Here is an 18,523-nt window from a genome sequence, read left to right as displayed (position 1 = left end):
CAAAGATTTTTTATTTTTTTTAAAAAAAATTCTTTGCCGAGTGCCCTCTATCCGGCCATCGGCAAAGATGTTTTATTTTTTTCTAAAAATTCTTTGCCGAGTGCCCCCTGATCGGCGCTCGTTAAAGTTTGAATTTTTTTTGAAAAAAAAAATTCTTTGTTGAGTGCCCTCTGGTCGGAACTCGGCAAAGTTTGATTTTTTTTAAAAAAAAATTCTTTGCCGAGTGCCATGGTCATGACACTCGGCAAAGCTGGAAAAATGGTTTTTCGAGCACCCATTTTTCCAGCTTTGCCGAGTGCTGTGACCATGGCACTCGGCAACGGGGTCCTTTACCGAGTGCAACACTCGGCAAAGTGACCCAAAACCGCAATTTTTAATTTTTTTTACATTCCATCATGACAAATAAATTCATACAAACATATATCACGTATATATCTCATCCATCACATATATATATCTCATCCATCCACACATCCATCCGCACATATCACATCCATCACAATATATATCACAGCGGTCGGCCGTGTGCGAATGGCCGGGCTCTCGCTCGTGCTCCGTGCTTGTATCTGGGAGAGAGAGAGGGAGTAGAGGCCGTGTCGATGACGCCGTCGCCAAGCCAGAACCGCCCATGCTTCTTGCCTTGCCCCGCCCTCATGACGGCCTCTCCATCGAAGTCCTGGGTGCTTGGATTGTGGTCTGGCCCATGGAGCGACCTCGCCACCTCAGTGTATTCACTGATGTGGGAGTGGACGCTCGGGTTCGTGTATGCCTCGGGTGGGTCCTCCAGGTTGAAGGAGACGTCAGATGTCGCCTTGCCCTTATGGGCCATACACCATGCCTGGAAGTTCGAGCAAGCCTGGCCACTATGTGACGCCGACTGCGAGAAACAAAGGAAAAACATGCAGTAAGTATTATTAGATCTTATGCTTCTAATCAAATCTCTATCAACCAAAAAAATAGCATGGAATTAATCTCTATGACCCAAACCAGTCAGAAACCACATCTAGGCTCACTAAACTGAATCAGAAAAAAGGAGAACAAAATAGGGGGAAACATACCTTGACAGTGATAGTGGGGCTCATAAATCATGCAGTAGTTAGCGAGCACCACCATGTTCTACTATCATTGCTAAGGAAAATGAGATACATAATCAGCTCCAGTGGAGGCAACCACATTGGGTCCTACTAGCAAAAAAGATCACATCCCATAGCATCCAGAGCATGATCACAGAATTACGGAATTAAGGCCTAAACACTACTACCTTTCTCAAGGTGTTTGGTGACATCCTTATTTGCAGCATTCCAATGGAAAGTTGCAGAAACCACAATTTTTAATTCGCCAAAGGATTTAGCCAGCTTTTTCTGGTTGTTAGAAGCATTTGAAGAGTGGACAAGTGACTCAAGGATCATACTGTAATGATATCGACAAAGAAATACTGGGAAATATTGATTATTTAGCTGGTGCTGGGTAAATTAACCAAACAAACAAACAAATTGACTACTGGAATGTATCTCCTCTTTGGCAACTAACCAAACAGCACTCGGCAAAGCCCGAAATACACTCGGCAAAGGCTTTGCCGAATGCCGCACTCGGCAAAGGGCACTCGGCAAAGAATTAATCGACAAAGAAGCCTTTGCCGAGTGTTTTTTGTCGGGCACTCAGCAAAGCCTTTGTCGAGTGCCGGAAAAGCACTCGGCAAAGATTTACACTCGGCAAAATGAAAATATAAAAAAAAAACTAAAAAATAATAACAAAAATTTTTTTTCGGGGGAGGCCGCCACCGGCCAGCGCCTGTCCGTCCAGCGCCACCGGCCATCGAAGTCGCTGTATTTTTTGCGCAAAATTCGTGGCTAACGCGGCCGGCGGGATTCAAACTCACGACCTCTCCCTCGTGTGTCTGCTGCTCTACCACTGCACTACACTGTCACTTGTGTCTAGATTCCGTTATCTATCCTCATATATTATACTAAACCGAGAGTAAATTACTTGTTGGAGGCCCTAAACGATTTCAAATAAAAAAGTGGTCAACTACAAAGTTTCATAACTTTTCGATATCTACAATTTTCATTTAGGAAGTTTTTCCATCCGAGGTCGTTTGAAAAATTCGAATTTCAAATTTGAGAGATTCAAACGTAGTTTTGCATGATAAGATGATTTCAAATCAAAAAGTTGTCAACTACATAGTTTCATAACTTTTGGAGATCTATAATTTTCATTTAGGAAGTTTTTCCATCCGAGGTCTTTTGAAAAATTCAAATTTTAAAAATTTCAAATTCAAACGTCGTTTTTGCATGACAAGATGATTTCAAATCAAAATGTTGCCAACTACAAAATTTCATAACTTCTCAAGATCTACAAAGTTTATTTTGGTCATTTGTTCATCCGACATAGTGGTAGTAATATTATTCACAAATCTTATATATCTCTCTTCTACTTTCATGAAACTAATACGAGAGATATAACAGATGTAGATTTTATGAACAACGTTGTTGTCGCTTTGTCAAATGAAGAAATGATCAAAATAAACTTTGTAGATCTTAAGAAGTTATACAACTTTGTAGTTAAAAAGTTTTTCATTTGAATTCATTTAGGGCCTCAAAAATTGCTTTGAAAAAAATGATTTGCCGAGGGTCAAAAAAATGCACACGGCAAAATGCCTCTTTGCCGAGTGCCAAAAAAAAAAGGTACTCGGCAAAGACGCATTTTGCCGAGTGCCAAACAATGGCACTCGGCAAAATGCCTTTTTGCCGAGTGCCAAAAAAAGGCACTCGGCAAAGACGCATTTTGCCAAGTGCCAAAAAATGGCAATCGGCAAAATACATCTTTGCCGAGTGCCAGAAAAAAGGCACTCGGCAAAGACGCATTTTGCCGAGTGCCGAAAATGGCACTCGGCAAAATACATCTTTGCCGAGTGAAAAAAAAAACACTCGGCAAAGCCATCTTTGCCGAGTGCCGAAAAAAACACTCGGCAAAGCCGTCTTTGCCGAGTGCCCGATAAAATACACTCGGCAAAGCTTCCGGCACTCGGCAAAGTGCCGGTTTCCGGTAGTGCAAATTGTATGTCCACAATACACTTGATAAATGTAAACAATTGGTGCAGATCCAATCATCCAATTGTTGTTAACTGGATGGATAGACAACCAGACGTGCAATAAATAAACACATACAGATCATATTAAAACAGACTTCATATGATAGACAACCAGCTCAGAATTTCTAGTCATGGCAATGTTTATGTCATCCATCCACTGGGCCTAACTTGAGGTACAAAATTACTGTTTTTGAAGTCGGACAAAGTGTAGACAATCATTTTGAGAAGTCTATAACTCCTCCTAATTGACCCAATCTAAAATATGAAATATGAGTATAGAACTCTTTGGAAGCATAAGCAAATTAACTACAATTCTCTAATACATTGTATCACGATATTCAGAATGTAAGAGCCCAAATAATCGATCTTATCTATACTGTACAGTTTCTGCAGAGCCAACAAAACTTGTATATTAGCAAATAACCTGAGCAGTTTCTGCACCCTGTTGATGAAATAAAAACCTGAAAAAGTTTGATGAACAAGGCTGCAGCTGTTGTTCACCTCCACATGAAATTTAGAATTGAAATCGGAGAAGAGCTAGGAGATGAGGAGACTTACTAGAAGCAGCAAATCCAGTTCGGTGATTTCCGCCTCCTTCGACTTCTAAGCCACCAGCTGCATCGGAGCGGCACAACCACAATCAGGGCACACACACACGCCTACATGTGAAGGATGCGAACCATGGAGTAGACTGAGAGATGGGAGCTCACCACTTTGCTGGCTCTGCAGGACGAGAGGTCTGTAGGAAAGCCAGGAACAGCGACCGGTCGTGCCTGCTTCACGCCTCTGCTTGACGGTGGCGGCGAAAGACGGGCCACGGGCGCGGCCGCGCGGCGCAGGCGGGATGCGGGACGCCGACCCGGCGTCGACAGGAGGCGGATAGGTGGGGCTGAAGCTGCACCCAGCTGCGGCACGGCATGACGTGCGCGGGAAGCGGGGTGGCCTGGAGCTGGCGGCGCGGGGGGCGGCGCGGGCGAGGGCGTGGGCGGCGGCGGCGGCGCTGGCGTGGGCGTGCGTGTGTGCGGTGTGTGCGGGCCGGCTGGGCCGGAAGGTTAAATCACCCCTTTGGCGAGTGCCCCCGATCTGGCACTCGACAAAGTTTTTTTTAATTTTTTTTAATTCTTTGCCGAGTACCATCTGGCGTGGCACTCGGCAAAGTATTTTTTTTATTTTTTAAAATTCTTTGCCGTCGGCAAAGAGGGTTTTTTTTTAAAATTTTAAAAAGTCTTTGCTAAGTGACAACCGTCCTGGCACTCGGCAAAGAGGCTCCTTTGCCGAGTGTCTTCTCCGGACACTCGGCAAACCATATTTTTTTCACTTTTGACCTCCAAACTTTTTCTGCAGTCCTCATACAATATCTGGTACTCTATGTTCCAATGTGGCACATTCCTTGGACTTTTTCTATATTTCTTTAATTTATTTCATTTAATTGAATTTTCTTCGATAATTCAAATTATAACTGCTAGTCATTCGAATAATGAAAAAATGAAAGGAAAAATAATATTCATGTTATTTAGTGTAATGTGAGGCCATATCCAGGAACAGACCACCAATTTTGAACATCTTGTTCACGAAATATGACCACGAATTTGCGGTCGAGTTGTTTTTAAATTCTTTAAAAAACAAACGAAGTCCGAAAATTATGAAACTTGTCAAGATATCATGATATCATATGTGGAGGTTGTGATAAAAATATGAGAAGGTTTCGCGCAAGTTATCACGTACGATGCTTACAACCTCGTCAGTCTCTTTACGAAATCATGAAACTTCTTCGGAGATTCTTCGGTTTGCAAGCATCGTACGTGACAACTTGCACGAAACCTTCTCAAATTTTTATCATAGCCTCCACATATGATATCACGACATCTCAACAAGTTTTATGATTTTTGGACTTCGTTTGTTTTTTATAGAATTTAAAAACACTTCGCACGCAAGTTCGCGGTCATGTTTCGTGAACAAGATGTCCGAAAATTCGGGTCCATTCCAGGATACGGCCTCACACTACACTCAATAACATGACTATTATTTTTTGAATCATTAAATTCCATTATTCGTACCACGTGTAGTTCAAATTTATATTTTTCGAAAAAATTCAGGTAAACGAAATAAAGTAACTAAATATATCAGAAAGCCACAACAAATCCTCAAATTCTAACGAGGAGTTCCTGGTATTTAAAAAGGGTTGCACAAAAAATTTAGAGGCCAAAAACAAAAAAAAACTTTGACGAGCGCCGGGGCATGGCACTCGGCAGAGGGGGTCTTTGCCGAGAGCCTAGAATAAGGCACTCGGCAAAGAGGTTTTTTGAATTTTTTTTAGAAATTTCATCTTTGCCGAGTGCCTTCACAGGGGCACTCGGCAAAGGAATTTCAAAAAAAAAAAGTAAATTTTTTAATTCCTCTCTTTGCCGAGTGCCGAATCAGTGGGCACTCGGCAAAGACATTTTAAAAAAAATATTGAATCTTTGTCGAGCACCGTGTCAGGGGCACTCGGCAAAGTATTTTCCAAAAAAAAAATCTTTGCCGAGTGCCTAACAGCAGGCACTCGGCAAAGAAGGACGTAGCCGAACACTGTTACGCGGGGCAGCCTATGCCGAGTGCCGCGATTTTGCCGAGAGCCTGGCACTCGGCAAAGAAGTCCTTTGCCGAGTGCCCTTTTTTGCCGAGTGCCTGGCACTCGGCAAAGAACTCTTTGCCGAGTGCAATTCTTTACTGAGTGCGACACTCGGCAAAGCAGTTTGCACTCGGCAAAGACCCTGTTTCCAGTAGTGAGAACGAAGGAAAAAAAAAGAAAGAAAATGGAGACAGAAAAAGGAAAATGGGACGCAAACTGCCCAAGCCGACACCAAAAACTGAAAACGCCCCTCAAAAAAAAACTGAAAACGGAGGAAACGCAAACTGCATCAGACATGCAACAAAAACTGGACAGACCGTGCGGATGGACAAAATCGTGTACGGAAACCGAAACACGCACCACGTAAATCGGGCTGAGAACACGCACATGCAAGGAACACAAATGCTATACAATACACATGTGTTTTAGTAAAAAAAAACATATGGATTTTTTTATCTCTCTCCTCCTCTCTTTCTCACTGGTGACCACTGGCGCCGGCGACGGCAACCGGCGAGCTCGCCCCGGCGGCGGCGGATTTGTGATTTGTCTTTCCATAGAAAAAAATTTGTGATATGTAATCTATGATCTATGGAGGCTGGAGGTAGAAGAATGATGGAGGCTGTTGGATCTTAATCCTATGGTGAAAAAAAAATCATGTGTTAAAGCTGCATAAAACACATGGCTGTGTAGTAGACATACTCAGGAATTGCTTGGTTCGAACATTCAAAGACGAAAAAACTATTAGAAAGTGACAAAAACACAAAATATTTCCATCTTATTGCAAATGGCAAGCAAAGGAAAAAAACGTATATTCTAGTTGGAAGGGAGTAATGCAATGTTAAAAGATGAAAATGAATTAAAGAACACATTACTTCAAATTACCAGATTTTGTTCGATCCACCTAAGGAAAACACAATTTCGCAATGATGGAGAACAGAGTCGATGATATCCCACAAGTTTCAGAAATAGAGAATGAAATCTTAATAACTATGTTTATCGAAAATGAGGTCAAGGAGCCTATTTTCCAAATGGAGCATAACAGAGCTCCTGGACTATTTTATAACTGTTTTATAACAGAGCTCCTGGACGGAGGCAGCTAGTGTCAAGTACAGTACCGTGTATCACGATTCGGGAAAAACAGAAAACGTGCGTCTATTTAAGGAAAAGCAACGATGGAATCCTGCCAGTGTCGGCAATGGGCCAGGCAGGCAGCTTCTGGGGCAGGTGGACATCACATTCAAACGTCCCACGTGGCAATCCTATGCTACCAGCCTATCACATCTTATCTAGCGGCCAAGTAAAAATAAATATATATGCTACGCTGTTGTCTACGACTTTTGTTGCATTAATCTAATCTTTATTAGGCTAAGGAGAGAACAAAAATCCTTAAGAGCAAGCTCAATAGAACTTATCTATAAATCATATTAAGCCATCAATAGATAAGTTTAGAGCTTAGTATATACAACAACTGATCTCTTTCTATACTTTAAATACTATTTTCAATTGAATATGTACAACAGGACAGAATGACCTGTTGAGGCTCTGTACGTGGGAAAAGAAATCTCGGCTTGTTCGACCAATCGATGGAATGAGCCACGAGCTTGTGTTTTTGTCTCCTCAATCTGATCGACCAGGCTAATGTGTCGATCGATACAACCATTTGCTGTACATGCCTTAAGAGAGAAAATGCCAGTACTGTTGAAGCACTGTATAGAGAAGACGATGCAGAAACCTCAAACCTGTGTTTAGTAATTTTTTAAAATCGAGGGTTTGACAAATTTGGTTTTGTCCTTTTCTCCATCCGAGGTCGTTTGAAAATTTTGAATTTCAAATGCGAGGAATTCAAACGTAATTTGTCAACTACAAAGTTGCATAACTTTTCAAGATCTACAACTTTTGTGTCGTTTCTCTATCCAAAGTCGTTTGAAAATTTTGAATTTCAAATATATGAGAAATTCAAATGTAATTTTTTAAGCATAGATGATTTCAAATGAAAAAGTTGTTAACTATAAAATTGCATAACTTTTCGAGATTTACAGCTTTTATTTTTTGGTCGTTTCTCCATTCCGATATCGTTCGAAAATTTTGAATTTTACTATGCAACTCTTTTTAAAGGCGGCTGGAAGTCGATTTCTAGAGGTGACTGAAAATAAAGCTACCTCTGAAAAAATCGATTTCTAAAGACAGCAGAAAATATAGCCATCTCAATAGAGGCATCTGCAGAGGCGGTTGGGAGCCTAGCCACCTCTACAAATACGTTTCTAGAGGCGACTCGGTTTTGGGGCCACTACATAGACTGTGACCTGAATCAGGTGCCCCACCCGCACTTTGAGGATCCCACGGTGTCACACCCCAAAATTTCAATTTTAGGATATGAACGGAAAACACAAAAAAATAGTTTTAATATTTTTTAATAAATTTTTTCTAGATTTGTCTAAAAAATGATTTTCTATTTTTTGAATTAAAAGTGATACGGTTTTGTTTTGTTGCTTGCATGTGGTGTATTTGGTGTTTGTGAGATAAGTTTACAAAATGCGCTTTAGGTACCATGTAGTGCGTCTCGGAAATTTTTCGGTCTTTTCTAGAACTTTTTTCCCTTTTTCCTAGAGCAAAATGTAATTTTTTTCGTTGCTTCAAAATATCTTATCATGAGCTTCAAATATTGTACTTTGGTTCATCGTGTTTCAAATGTCTGTAGGATTTTTCCTAAATTTTTGTAAGCTTTGGAGTATTTTTCTTGGCTTAAATACTAATTCTGGATTTTTTTGGAATTATTTTAAACCTTAATTCTGAAAATAGTAAAACATAACTGACGTTGCTTCGAACTATGTTGGAGTAATATAAGAGCATTAGATTAATATATTATATATTATTACTTAATGGAACCAGGCACTTCATTTCTTGATTATCTTATTTTGGGTCAAGATTATAAACTCTGAATGTTTCTAAATTCTTGCAACAATCATCAGGCCCTCACAGTCTCTATGAACAAGTTGTTGGAGATCCCACAGGGAATTGATGATTGTGCCACATTAATCATGGAGGAGGCATTGAATTTCATTAACATTGTAACCCTTCAAGCTTGCAATAACTAGGGCAATGGTGATTTGAGTTCGAGACTACTTCTATGCATTAGAAAAATCAAGATTTACGTTTGTGTGTTATGCACTGAAAAAGAGGTTCTTCTTGCATGGCCTTTTATTTTGTGATTATATATATATATATATATATATATATATATATATATATATATATATATATATATATATATATATATATATATAATGGGATTTTTATTTTTTTTTATTGATTCATCTATTATGAATTGTTTTTTTTTATAGACACGTGGCGTGTCCACTATTTAGAGAAAGGTGGCAAAGAAGGCGTCGAAGTCCCTATCAGCTGATCAGAATGCTTCCAAGTGGACAGATGAAACAAGGAGAGGAGAGCATCCAACACAGGATAGGGCTGGCGCCCCCGGCCACACATGCCAAAACCATCCCAGTCCCAGCACCTCACTTCTCGTCGTCTTTGTATGCTCCATTAGCACAGACTAAAGCACAAGTTTCAGACTTGAGGATACTCAGCCATCCATCCGTAGCAAACAAAGTCCCATCCTTCTCTCTCTTGTTTGTAGGGATGAAAACGGATCGGATACGAACGGATATCACTCATATTATATTTGTTTTCATATTTCTGTTCGGATTCGGATTCGGACACGGATAGCGTTCGGATACATATACGAATACGGATTGACTCGGTTACGGATACGAATAATGAGTATCGAATACGGTATGAATCGGATTCGGAGAAGGTCGGATACAAATATCTATTCGGATATTGAGTAAAAGCAGCATATATATATATATCATACGTGCGCAAACCATTACACCACTCTATGAGTCCATAATCCATCTAGATTAAGCCGAAAGACTAAAGAGTAAAGCAACAAATAAGATAAAGATACAGATACATCATACATCAAACATCATACAAGCACCAATCTTCACGGCATGAGTAGAAATAGCCAAGCTCATGGCTTCATGGGTCTCATGGAGTCATGGTCATGGATTCAAGATCTACAATCCTTATATAGGCCATTTTTTTCATTTGAGAAAGTTTGAACAAAATGTAGTTCAAATTTGACAAGTGTGTGACATAGTTTTAGAAAGTCTGTATGAGATTCAAGAATTTGTGACTAGTGTTTGATAAAACTTTCTCAAATGGGAAAATGAGCTATGTAGCAATTGTAGATCTTGCTGAAATAATCAAACTTGGTATTCAGAGTTTTTTCATCTGAGGTCATTTAGTGTCTCATTTGAGCAAGTTTGACCAAGTCAAATTTGGTCAAATGAAAAAACAACACTTTGACTCTAGTATTATGAACTCTAAATGACTTCAAATTGAAAAGTTTTGAATACCAAGTTTGTTCAACTCATCAAGATCTACAATTATTGTTTTGGTCAACTTTCCATTTGAGATAGTTTGGATGGTTCAAATTTGTGATTTTTAAATTTCGATGCTTACAAACTAGTTTTCGGAACCCTAGATTGTCTCAAATTGAAAAGTTTTGAATACCAAGTTTGTTCAGATCATCAAGATCTACAATCCTTATATAGGCTATTTTTTCATTTGAGAAAGTTTGAAAAATATGTAGTTCAAATTTCACAAGTGTGTGACATAGTTTCAAAAAGTCTATATGAGATTCAAGAATTTGTGACTAGTGTTTGATAAAATTTTCTCAAATGGGAAAATGAGCTATGTAACAATTGTATATCTTGCTGAGACGATCAAACTTGGTATTCAGAGTTTTTTCAGCTGAGGTCATTTAGTGTCTCATTTGAGCAAGTTTGACCAAGTCAAATTTGGTCAAATGAAAAACAACACTTTGACTCTAGTATTATGAACTCTAAATGACTTCAAATTGAAAAGTTTTGAATACCAAGTTTGTTCAACCCATCAAGATCTACAATTGTTGTTTTGGTCAACTTTCCATTTGAGATAGTTTGGACGGTTCAAATTTGTGATTTTTAAATTTCGACGTTTACAAACTAGTTTTCGGAACCCTAGATTGTCTCAAATTGAAAAGTTTTGAATACCAAGTTTGTTCATCTCATCAAGATATACAATCCTTATATAGGCTATTTTTTCATTTGAGAAAGTTTGAACAAAATATAGTTCAAATTTCACAAGTGTGTGACATAGTTTCAAAAAGTCTATATGAGATTCAAGAATTTGTGACTAGTGTTTGATAAAACTTTCTCAAATAGAAAAATAAGCTATGTAATAATTGTAGATCTTGCTGAGATGATCAAACTTGGTATTCAGAGTTTTTTCATCTGAGGTCATTTAGTGTCTCATTTGAGCAAGTTTGACCAAGTCAAATTTGGTCAAATGAAAAAACAACACTTTGACTCTAGTATTATGAACTCTAAATGACTTCAAATTGAAAAGTTTTGAATACCAAGTTTGTTCAACTCATCAAGATCTACAATTGTTGTTTTGGTCAACTTTCCATTTGAGATAGTTTGGATGGTTCAAATTTGTGATTTTTAAATTTTGACGCCTATAAACTAGTTTTCCATTTGAGAAAGTTTGGACGGTTTAAATTTTGAAGCACTAAATGATTTCAAACGAAAAAGTTGTAAACAACAAAGTTTCATAACTTTTTGAGATCTACAATTTTTATTTTGATCATTTCTCCATCCAAGGTCGTTTGAATAATATCCGTTTTTAAATATCCGGATATATCCGATACTTAACCGGATTATCCGATATCCGCCGGATATCGATGATATTACATCCGTATTTGATATCCGCCTAAGATATCCGTTTTAGTATCCGTATCCGAAAAGAATTACGGATATCCAAGTAACTATCCAGATAAGTGTTCATATTTGTTCGGTCGAACGGACGGTCGAATAAATATCCGTACCGTTTTCATCCATACTTGTTTGTATACTTGCTTGGTTTTGAACTTTTTTTTTAAAAAAAAAGGAAGAGAGGCATGGCGGCCACAGCGTCCCTGAAGAGCAGCCTTCTCCTCCCGTCTCCTATCTCCGACTTCAGCGGCGCAGCCGTCTCCATCTCAGCGCAGGTAACCACTACTACGCAGCACTGAAAGCAAGATTGGAATTTGGAAGCATTTCCTCCATCTGTTTTAGGCCAGAAACGACAGACAGCCTGGCACTGTGTAGAGCTTTCACTAGCAGTAGCAGCCAAGGGGGGCGAGGGTGCATTAACCTGATATATATACGGTATATGGTTGAGGAACGTGAAATTATGTTTGGCAGAAGAGGAGGTCATCATGGCAGCCAAGAGGGGCGAGGGTGCAGGTCTCGGCGGCAGCGGACTCCAAGAACATTCTGGTGATGGGGGGAACAAGGTTCATTGGGGTCTTCCTGTCCAGGATCCTTGTTAAGGAGGGCCATCAGGTCAGTCAGTGGTCAGTACCACCACCACCTTTGCTCTGCAATCACCGGCCGTTCAGCCAACCAATACAGTCAGTCATTCAGAGAAATTGATTATAACAAAAACTCTTTGCTTTGTCATCAGGTTACATTGTTCACTAGGGGAAAGGCACCCATAACTCAGCAGCTGACAGGGGAGTCCGACGCAGAGTACGCAGAGTTCTCCTCCAAGGTGTGTTGGTTGTTTCCTCCTCTGTTTTGCTTGCATGTGTACATCCTGCCAGTGCCAGCAGCTACTATCCAGTATAGCTGGATTCTTCAGACGTAACTAATGTGCACGTAAGAGTCCATTAGTAGGCTGAACTAAGGTACAATGGATGTCTTTGTGTCAGGGTCATGATAAATGGGCTTACTAAATCACTGCTTCACCTATTCTGATGCTGTCATACCAGTAATGGTTTTACATATATGTACAGGTTCAGCACTTGAAAGGTGACAGGCAGGACTTCGAATTCGTCAAGACAAGCCTGGCTGCTAAGGGATACGATGTCGTGTACGACATCAATGGTGCTTGCTTCGATGCTTGAAAGCCTCCAACTGAAATTCTTTATTATAGTTGCAAAGCAAGACAATTGTTCAATCATCTCACAGTGTCTTGTGTTGGGGAAGATTTCAGTAACTATTAGCATTGTGTCTGTTGTTGCTACATCAAACAACTGCCTGATACACATTTCGCCTCTTGCACTGGTGTTTCATTTCAGGACGTGAGGCTGTGGAAGTTGAGCCTATCATTGACGCCTTGCCTAACCTCGAACAGTAAGCCAGCCAGCCATTTCATCTAACACTTGATGTGATGCAAGCAATTGTATGAAGCCTTTTTAGTATCTCATTGTGCTGAGTTATGTATACCATCAATTTTCAGGTACATCTATTGCTCATCGGCAGGAGTGTACCTGAAATCTGACATTCTTCCGCACTGTGAGGTACAGTACTGTATGTATGGACAAATCAAGCTTCACACAATACGGAGTACACGATGGCGCCATGACACAGATCAGAGGCACTGACTGACAGCTCTGGTTCATGGCGGGCACGCAGGTTGACGCGGTGGACCCCAAGAGCCGTCACAAGGGGAAGCTGGAGACGGAGAGCCTGCTGACCTCGCGCGGCGTCAACTGGACGTCCATCAGGCCCGTGTACATCTACGGCCCGCTCAACTACAACCCCGTGGAGGAGTGGTTCTTCCACCGGCTCAAGGCCGGCCGCCCCATCCCCATCCCCGGCGCCGGCAACCAGATCACCCAGCTCGGCCATGTCAAGGTTGGCCAGCCATTTGCCATTCAGAAATAATGACGAATTTGCAATTTGCAACACGTGGCTGGCTGATGCCACCAGCTTGGTTTATTTCTTCTCCACTCCAGGATCTGGCAAGAGCCTTCAACCTGGTGCTGGGCAACCCCAAGGCGAGCCAGCAGATCTTCAACATCTCCGGGGCCAAGTACGTCACCTTCGACGGCCTTGCGCCGGCCTGCGCAAAGGTAACCAAATAAATTTCATTTCGTCAAGAAATGAAAATGATGCTGGTTTATTTCGATTTCTGAATTCTGAGTGCCTGCTGCTAGCTGTTCTTCGTCATTGTCAGTAATGGACCATGTGACTGTATATATGTTTGGATGCAGGCTGGAGGGTTCCCTGAGCCGGAGCTCGTCCACTACAACCCCAAGGACTTCGACTTCGGCAAGAAGAAGGCTTTCCCCTTCAGGGACCAGGTAACTTACTGACAGAGTAGTGTCTCTTGTGTGTGTTAGTTACTGACGCAGAGTTTACATATAAATGTGATCTACCAGCACTTCTTTGCGTCTGTGGAGAAGGCGATCAGCGAGCTCGGGTGGACGCCGGAGTTCGACCTCGTCGAGGGGCTCACCGACTCGTACAACCTCGACTTCGGCCGCGGCACGTTCCGGAAGGCGGCTGACTTCACCACAGACGACATGATCCTCGACAAGAAGCTTGCCACCGTTTGAGGACCGCTGTCGTGATCGAGCTGTTAGGTGAGCGGATAACTGTATGTCATATGGGCATATGGCTAAGGGTCAGTGCACGCATGCAGCTGCTAGGGTGCCAATACCATTGCTGGCTGCAAATGTGGGAACATACATGAATGGAAAATGATCTCAAATTTTTGTTTAGATATTATATACTGGTTTATGCAATGATACGCGTACCTGTCGTACGTATAGAGAACTTATGGTACGACCACTGCAACACGGATGTTAGTACATTCAGATAACTGCCCTCTAATGTTTTGTCTTTGACTCACCCCTGCTACCGTTCGGGCACCCGCGCCTGCTCCCTCCTGGTCGATCGGGATTCGCGCACCGTCCTGCGCCTAGCTCCGTCGCCCACACCAGCTCTACTTCCCACTCCCGCGTTCGGACAGCTCCCTTCCGATCCGCAACTCATGCCGTCCGGATGACTCGGCTCCGTCTCTTCCACACAAGCGCCTCGCCCGCCTCTTCCACACCGTTTCGCGTCCACCTCTTCCATGCCACTCGATGACTCCCCAGCCTCTTCTACACTGGCGCCGCACGACCTGCGCTTCCTCCCCACATAAACGCCGCCATGGCTCCCACGCTAGCTCTCACTTCCTTGCTCAACAATCCTACATCCAGATCTACTTTTGCAACACTAAGATTAAACAAATGCAACATACGTCTGAAACAGATGCAATATTTTGAACATACATTTGCAACATAGCCATTGCAACATATGCAACATCCAGATAAAACACTTGCAACATGCGCCTAAAACAAATAAAACATTTTGAACAAACTTTTGCAACATAGGTGCATAACCATTGCAACACGTGCAACATCCAAAAACTACCATTGCAACATCCATATGAAACATCTAAAACATACCTTTGAAACATCCGAAACACTTCGAAACATACGTTTTGCAACATAGGGAAGGCCGGGGCCGGTCTATTCTATGTGTCAGGGTGGAAGCTGGCGGCAAGCGGCAGCGCGCGAGCACCACCAGCACCAGCACCAGCGACGCGCGCGTGAGCACCAACATCATCAACACCACTAGCACCATCCTTAGGCTCAGTCGGGCAGGTGGCACACGCGGCGGGTGGAGAGGAGGCTGCGCGTGTGATGGGAGGGAGGGAGCGAGGCAGAGTGGGGCGGCAGCAGCAAGCGCGGAGTGGGGCGGGGGCGGGGCACGTGATGTGAACGGGTGACACGAGCGCAGGTGAGCGGCGTGGGTTCCAGACGGACGGACGCCCATGGACGTATCATTATCGCTTTTTATGGTAATGCTCTGTCTAGGACATCTGTTCGTCTGGACAACCCAGTTGGTGGGCCGCGATGCTCATGAGGCTTTCTTCTCCGTTCCTACGCGGCACCACTCGCACCGCTCACCCGCATCGCAAAAAAAAAGAAACTATCGAAGCGCACTCCGCTCTGTACCCGTGGCCGCAGCAGGCGACACCACCTGCTCCCACTGTGGGAGAACCACCCGAAATAGCACGCTTCTGGAGGCGTCCGTCTTACACCAGACACTGAGCACCCCAAAAGCATGCTACATCGGATGGTTCCATCGAGCACACCCCAAGGGAGAACTCAAATAATCCACGTTTTTCCTCCAGGATCGAATAATGAGAACGAGTTTATAATACTTAGTCCATTTCATACAACAAGAGTTCTTAGAAATACATTATTACAACACCAAGTTTAGAGTGTGGAATTTAAACAGCGGAATTACAATAAACATCTAACGATAAGATAAAAGGATCCGTTTGTGCCCACCAAAAGAATCCTCCACACAACAGCTACTTCTCAAGATGCACCTGCAACAGGGGTAAATAAATCCTGAGTACACAATATACTTGTAAGACTTACCCGACTAGTGGGAATAATTTTCCGACTCCAAAGGCTATGATAAGCCTTATGGTTTGCTAGGATTTCCTTTATGCAAAAAACAATACTAGTAGTGAATCCTTATGTATGTGTTTTATTAGTAGTCATGATTAGTTCGTTAGCTAATCATTCTATGTAAGCACATGTTCTACTTTCAAGCAAGAGTTGAGCAATCAGATCCATTTCAGCATCTTTCATCTTTCAGTTCTTACTATGGTGCTAGATCGTAGACAAGTCATATCGGATTACCCAAGCAATTCGTGAATCAAGGTGCCCAGCTAGGTACCCCGAAACACATGCCCCACTTGTACCCCAGGCACAAGCAGGACCAACCCATCACTCTCCTATCAAGGGGTCTAGGTCATCGTCCAATCTTGGACTCCTAAGCCCCCACATCTGAGTCCCGGACTTAGTGTGGTGCTTAGACCTCCACCATCCCTGTCTCCAATCAGTCAGTCCAGAAAGAGCCAGAACCCACGACAAGAAAGCAACGAGCCTTCCCTGCTCCCATAAACAAGTATGTGCTCAGGATAATAGTCTATGACTTGACTAGAATCCAATGCAACTGGTCGGTCCTTAACCGACACGGATAGGGAAAACAGTGTAACCAAGCTATGCCTCAGTTGGCCGTGGGACACAACCTATTACACCCACCGATGCCCATACCAAATCCCTGTCCGATCTCCATTTCCTTTTCACCATTTTATCATGAGTGATAATAATAATCACCTATTGTGAGTAACGGCAGATTACTCACGCTACCGATAGCCTAAGCATAGCAGCTACTCGACCTATGCTAGTAGGACTCATAAGTAGGTTATCTATGCAAGTAGTTTCCATAAAATGGATGTAACGTAAATGCACATCACATATATATATCCTAGTGATCATTCAAAATAAGGGTTATGCACCTGAGGCTTGCCTTAGGGCAAGCGCGATGTCAGCTCAGTCAGTCAGTGGTGGCTCTAGAACCTCCTCCTGCATGAGAATCTCCTCCTCGTACTCTTCAATCACCTCTTCATACTCCTGCTTGCCCATGGTCACGAACTCCACCAACTCATCCTCTACATGCATGCAATGACGATGCAACACTCAATATTAAGGCAACAACAGTTCTTAAAATAAGAATACATCTACTAAGCCACTAAGCTAGCTCTAATGACTAAGATACCGAGCTAATCATCATTCCCCTCAAACCAGTAGGGTTTCACCTACAAGTGCTACTTAGCAACTAAAATATATTCTTACTCTTATTAACGATTTCCTATATACTACAACAAGGAGTACTTAGCTACCATATTTCTCAACCTATTCTAAGGCTAAAAAATTATAGTGAGCACATAATAATACAATGAATCTACTGTAAAAATTTCATGGTCAAAGCTATTACCAATTTTACAAATACTAATTTAAACAATACTAAACACTCGCAAATGATTTAATAGCCGCTGGTATCAACAAATATATATATGAACTAAATACACTAACAGATAGAGCACAATTTTAGAAACCTAACAAAATTGGTTTCATAATTTTTGGACACCTGCTCGAATTGATATGCTTTTTCCAAAGTTCTACTTACAACATAAAATAATAAGATATTTCTAATCCTTAAAAAGGAAAACGATTCCCTCCCACACGGCCCAACTTGGCCCACGCAAGGCGTTGCCCAACTTGGCCCATGCAAGGCGTTGCCCATGCATGCAAATGGCCCACGATGGGGGAGCCCACGCGCGTGTCGACCAACTTGCAAAAATGCCCTCGCGTTCTCTGATAATACTACTAACACTATATGCACTATTTCAACAGACTATGACTATGCAACAAAACCCTCGCTCCTTCTCTCCTTCACAAAGGAGAGGTCCTCGCCCTGGCTGCACACGCCGGTGTGGCGGCCGATGGCACTAGCAACCCCCGTCGGCCAACCGGGACCTTCCTTGCCCTATCTAAGGGACTGGTACTCACCTAGACGCCGACGCGAATCGATGGGTGGTAAAAAATTGGGTCAGGACGTCGTAGCAAGGCCTGGCCATGCCGGTGCGGATCCTATAGCAACGACAAAGGCGTTTTGGTGAGCCGCCACAACCACAAGGTGATAGGGGGGTAGGCGAGCAATGATGAGTCACTTGAGACCTATTTAGGGTGCTGGCTCGGCCGGAGCCAACCCGAGCGAAGCTAGCCACGTGCGCACGGTGGGGGTGACTAGCGGTCGCAATGGCACAACCATGTCCACAGCTAGGAGACGACCCAGAGCTATGGCTAGCATGCACACAGCGCAAAGAGGCTCCGGACAGAGCCAAAGGTGCAGTCAATTTTACCAGGGGCTCAGTGTGGCGGCTGACCACGACATAGGGGGATGGGTCTTAACGGCGTGGTGGCGGGCGCTGCTCCAAATTGGGGCTCGACTGAGCCACAATCAAAGCGGGCTCCAAAGCGGGTGGGGCGGTCGGAGAGGGGTGTGGTGGCAAAGCAGTGGCGCAATAAATGG

General features: G+C 42.7%; 1 protein-coding gene and 1 long non-coding RNA gene across 4 annotated transcripts; one reads left to right on the top strand and one right to left on the bottom strand.

Annotated features, from left to right (window-relative positions):
- Window positions 1–809: 809 nt before the first annotated feature.
- On the bottom strand, window positions 810–4,045 carry LOC136504464 (uncharacterized). The gene is made up of 3 exons (XR_010770890.1): window positions 3,802–4,045; window positions 3,650–3,706; window positions 810–877 (listed from the first exon to the last, which is right to left on the bottom strand). It is a non-coding gene; the product is annotated as an uncharacterized lncRNA (long non-coding RNA).
- A 5,120-nt stretch (window positions 4,046–9,165) lies between these two features.
- Window positions 9,166–14,402, top strand: LOC136505029 (chloroplast stem-loop binding protein of 41 kDa b, chloroplastic-like). 3 transcript variants are annotated; one of them, XM_066500105.1, is made up of 11 exons: window positions 9,166–9,299; window positions 11,700–11,799; window positions 11,996–12,136; window positions 12,258–12,344; window positions 12,589–12,679; window positions 12,874–12,928; window positions 13,035–13,095; window positions 13,211–13,432; window positions 13,534–13,650; window positions 13,792–13,881; window positions 13,960–14,402. In XM_066500105.1, the coding sequence occupies exons 2-11, from the start codon at window positions 11,710–11,712 to the stop codon at window positions 14,134–14,136; spliced, it is 1,131 nt and encodes a 376-aa protein (XP_066356202.1). In that variant the 5' UTR covers window positions 9,166–9,299; window positions 11,700–11,709; the 3' UTR covers window positions 14,137–14,402. The 3 variants fall into 3 exon arrangements, with proteins under 3 accessions (XP_066356202.1, XP_066356201.1, XP_066356203.1); XM_066500104.1 differs by having other exon boundaries at window positions 9,193–9,338; window positions 11,662–11,799; XM_066500106.1 differs by having other exon boundaries at window positions 9,206–9,311.
- Window positions 14,403–18,523: the final 4,121 nt, after the last annotated feature.

This window comes from Miscanthus floridulus, chromosome 14 (assembly GCF_019320115.1).
Source record: "Miscanthus floridulus cultivar M001 chromosome 14, ASM1932011v1, whole genome shotgun sequence".
Classification (NCBI taxonomy): domain Eukaryota; kingdom Viridiplantae; phylum Streptophyta; class Magnoliopsida; order Poales; family Poaceae; genus Miscanthus; species Miscanthus floridulus.
Note: the sequence above shows the minus strand (reverse complement) of the source record. Positions and strands in the feature narration are given on the sequence as shown.

Coding starts and splice junctions, on each gene's coding strand:
- LOC136505029 (XM_066500105.1), top strand. CDS start 11,710: ATGGCGGCCACAGCGTCCCTGAAGAGCAGCCTTCTCCTCCCGTCTCCT. Junction 12,345..12,588: donor ACGCAGAGTTCTCCTCCAAG/GTGTGTTGGTTG, acceptor ATATATGTACAG/GTTCAGCACTTGAAAGGTGA. Junction 12,680..12,873: donor TGTCGTGTACGACATCAATG/GTGCTTGCTTCG, acceptor GTTTCATTTCAG/GACGTGAGGCTGTGGAAGTT.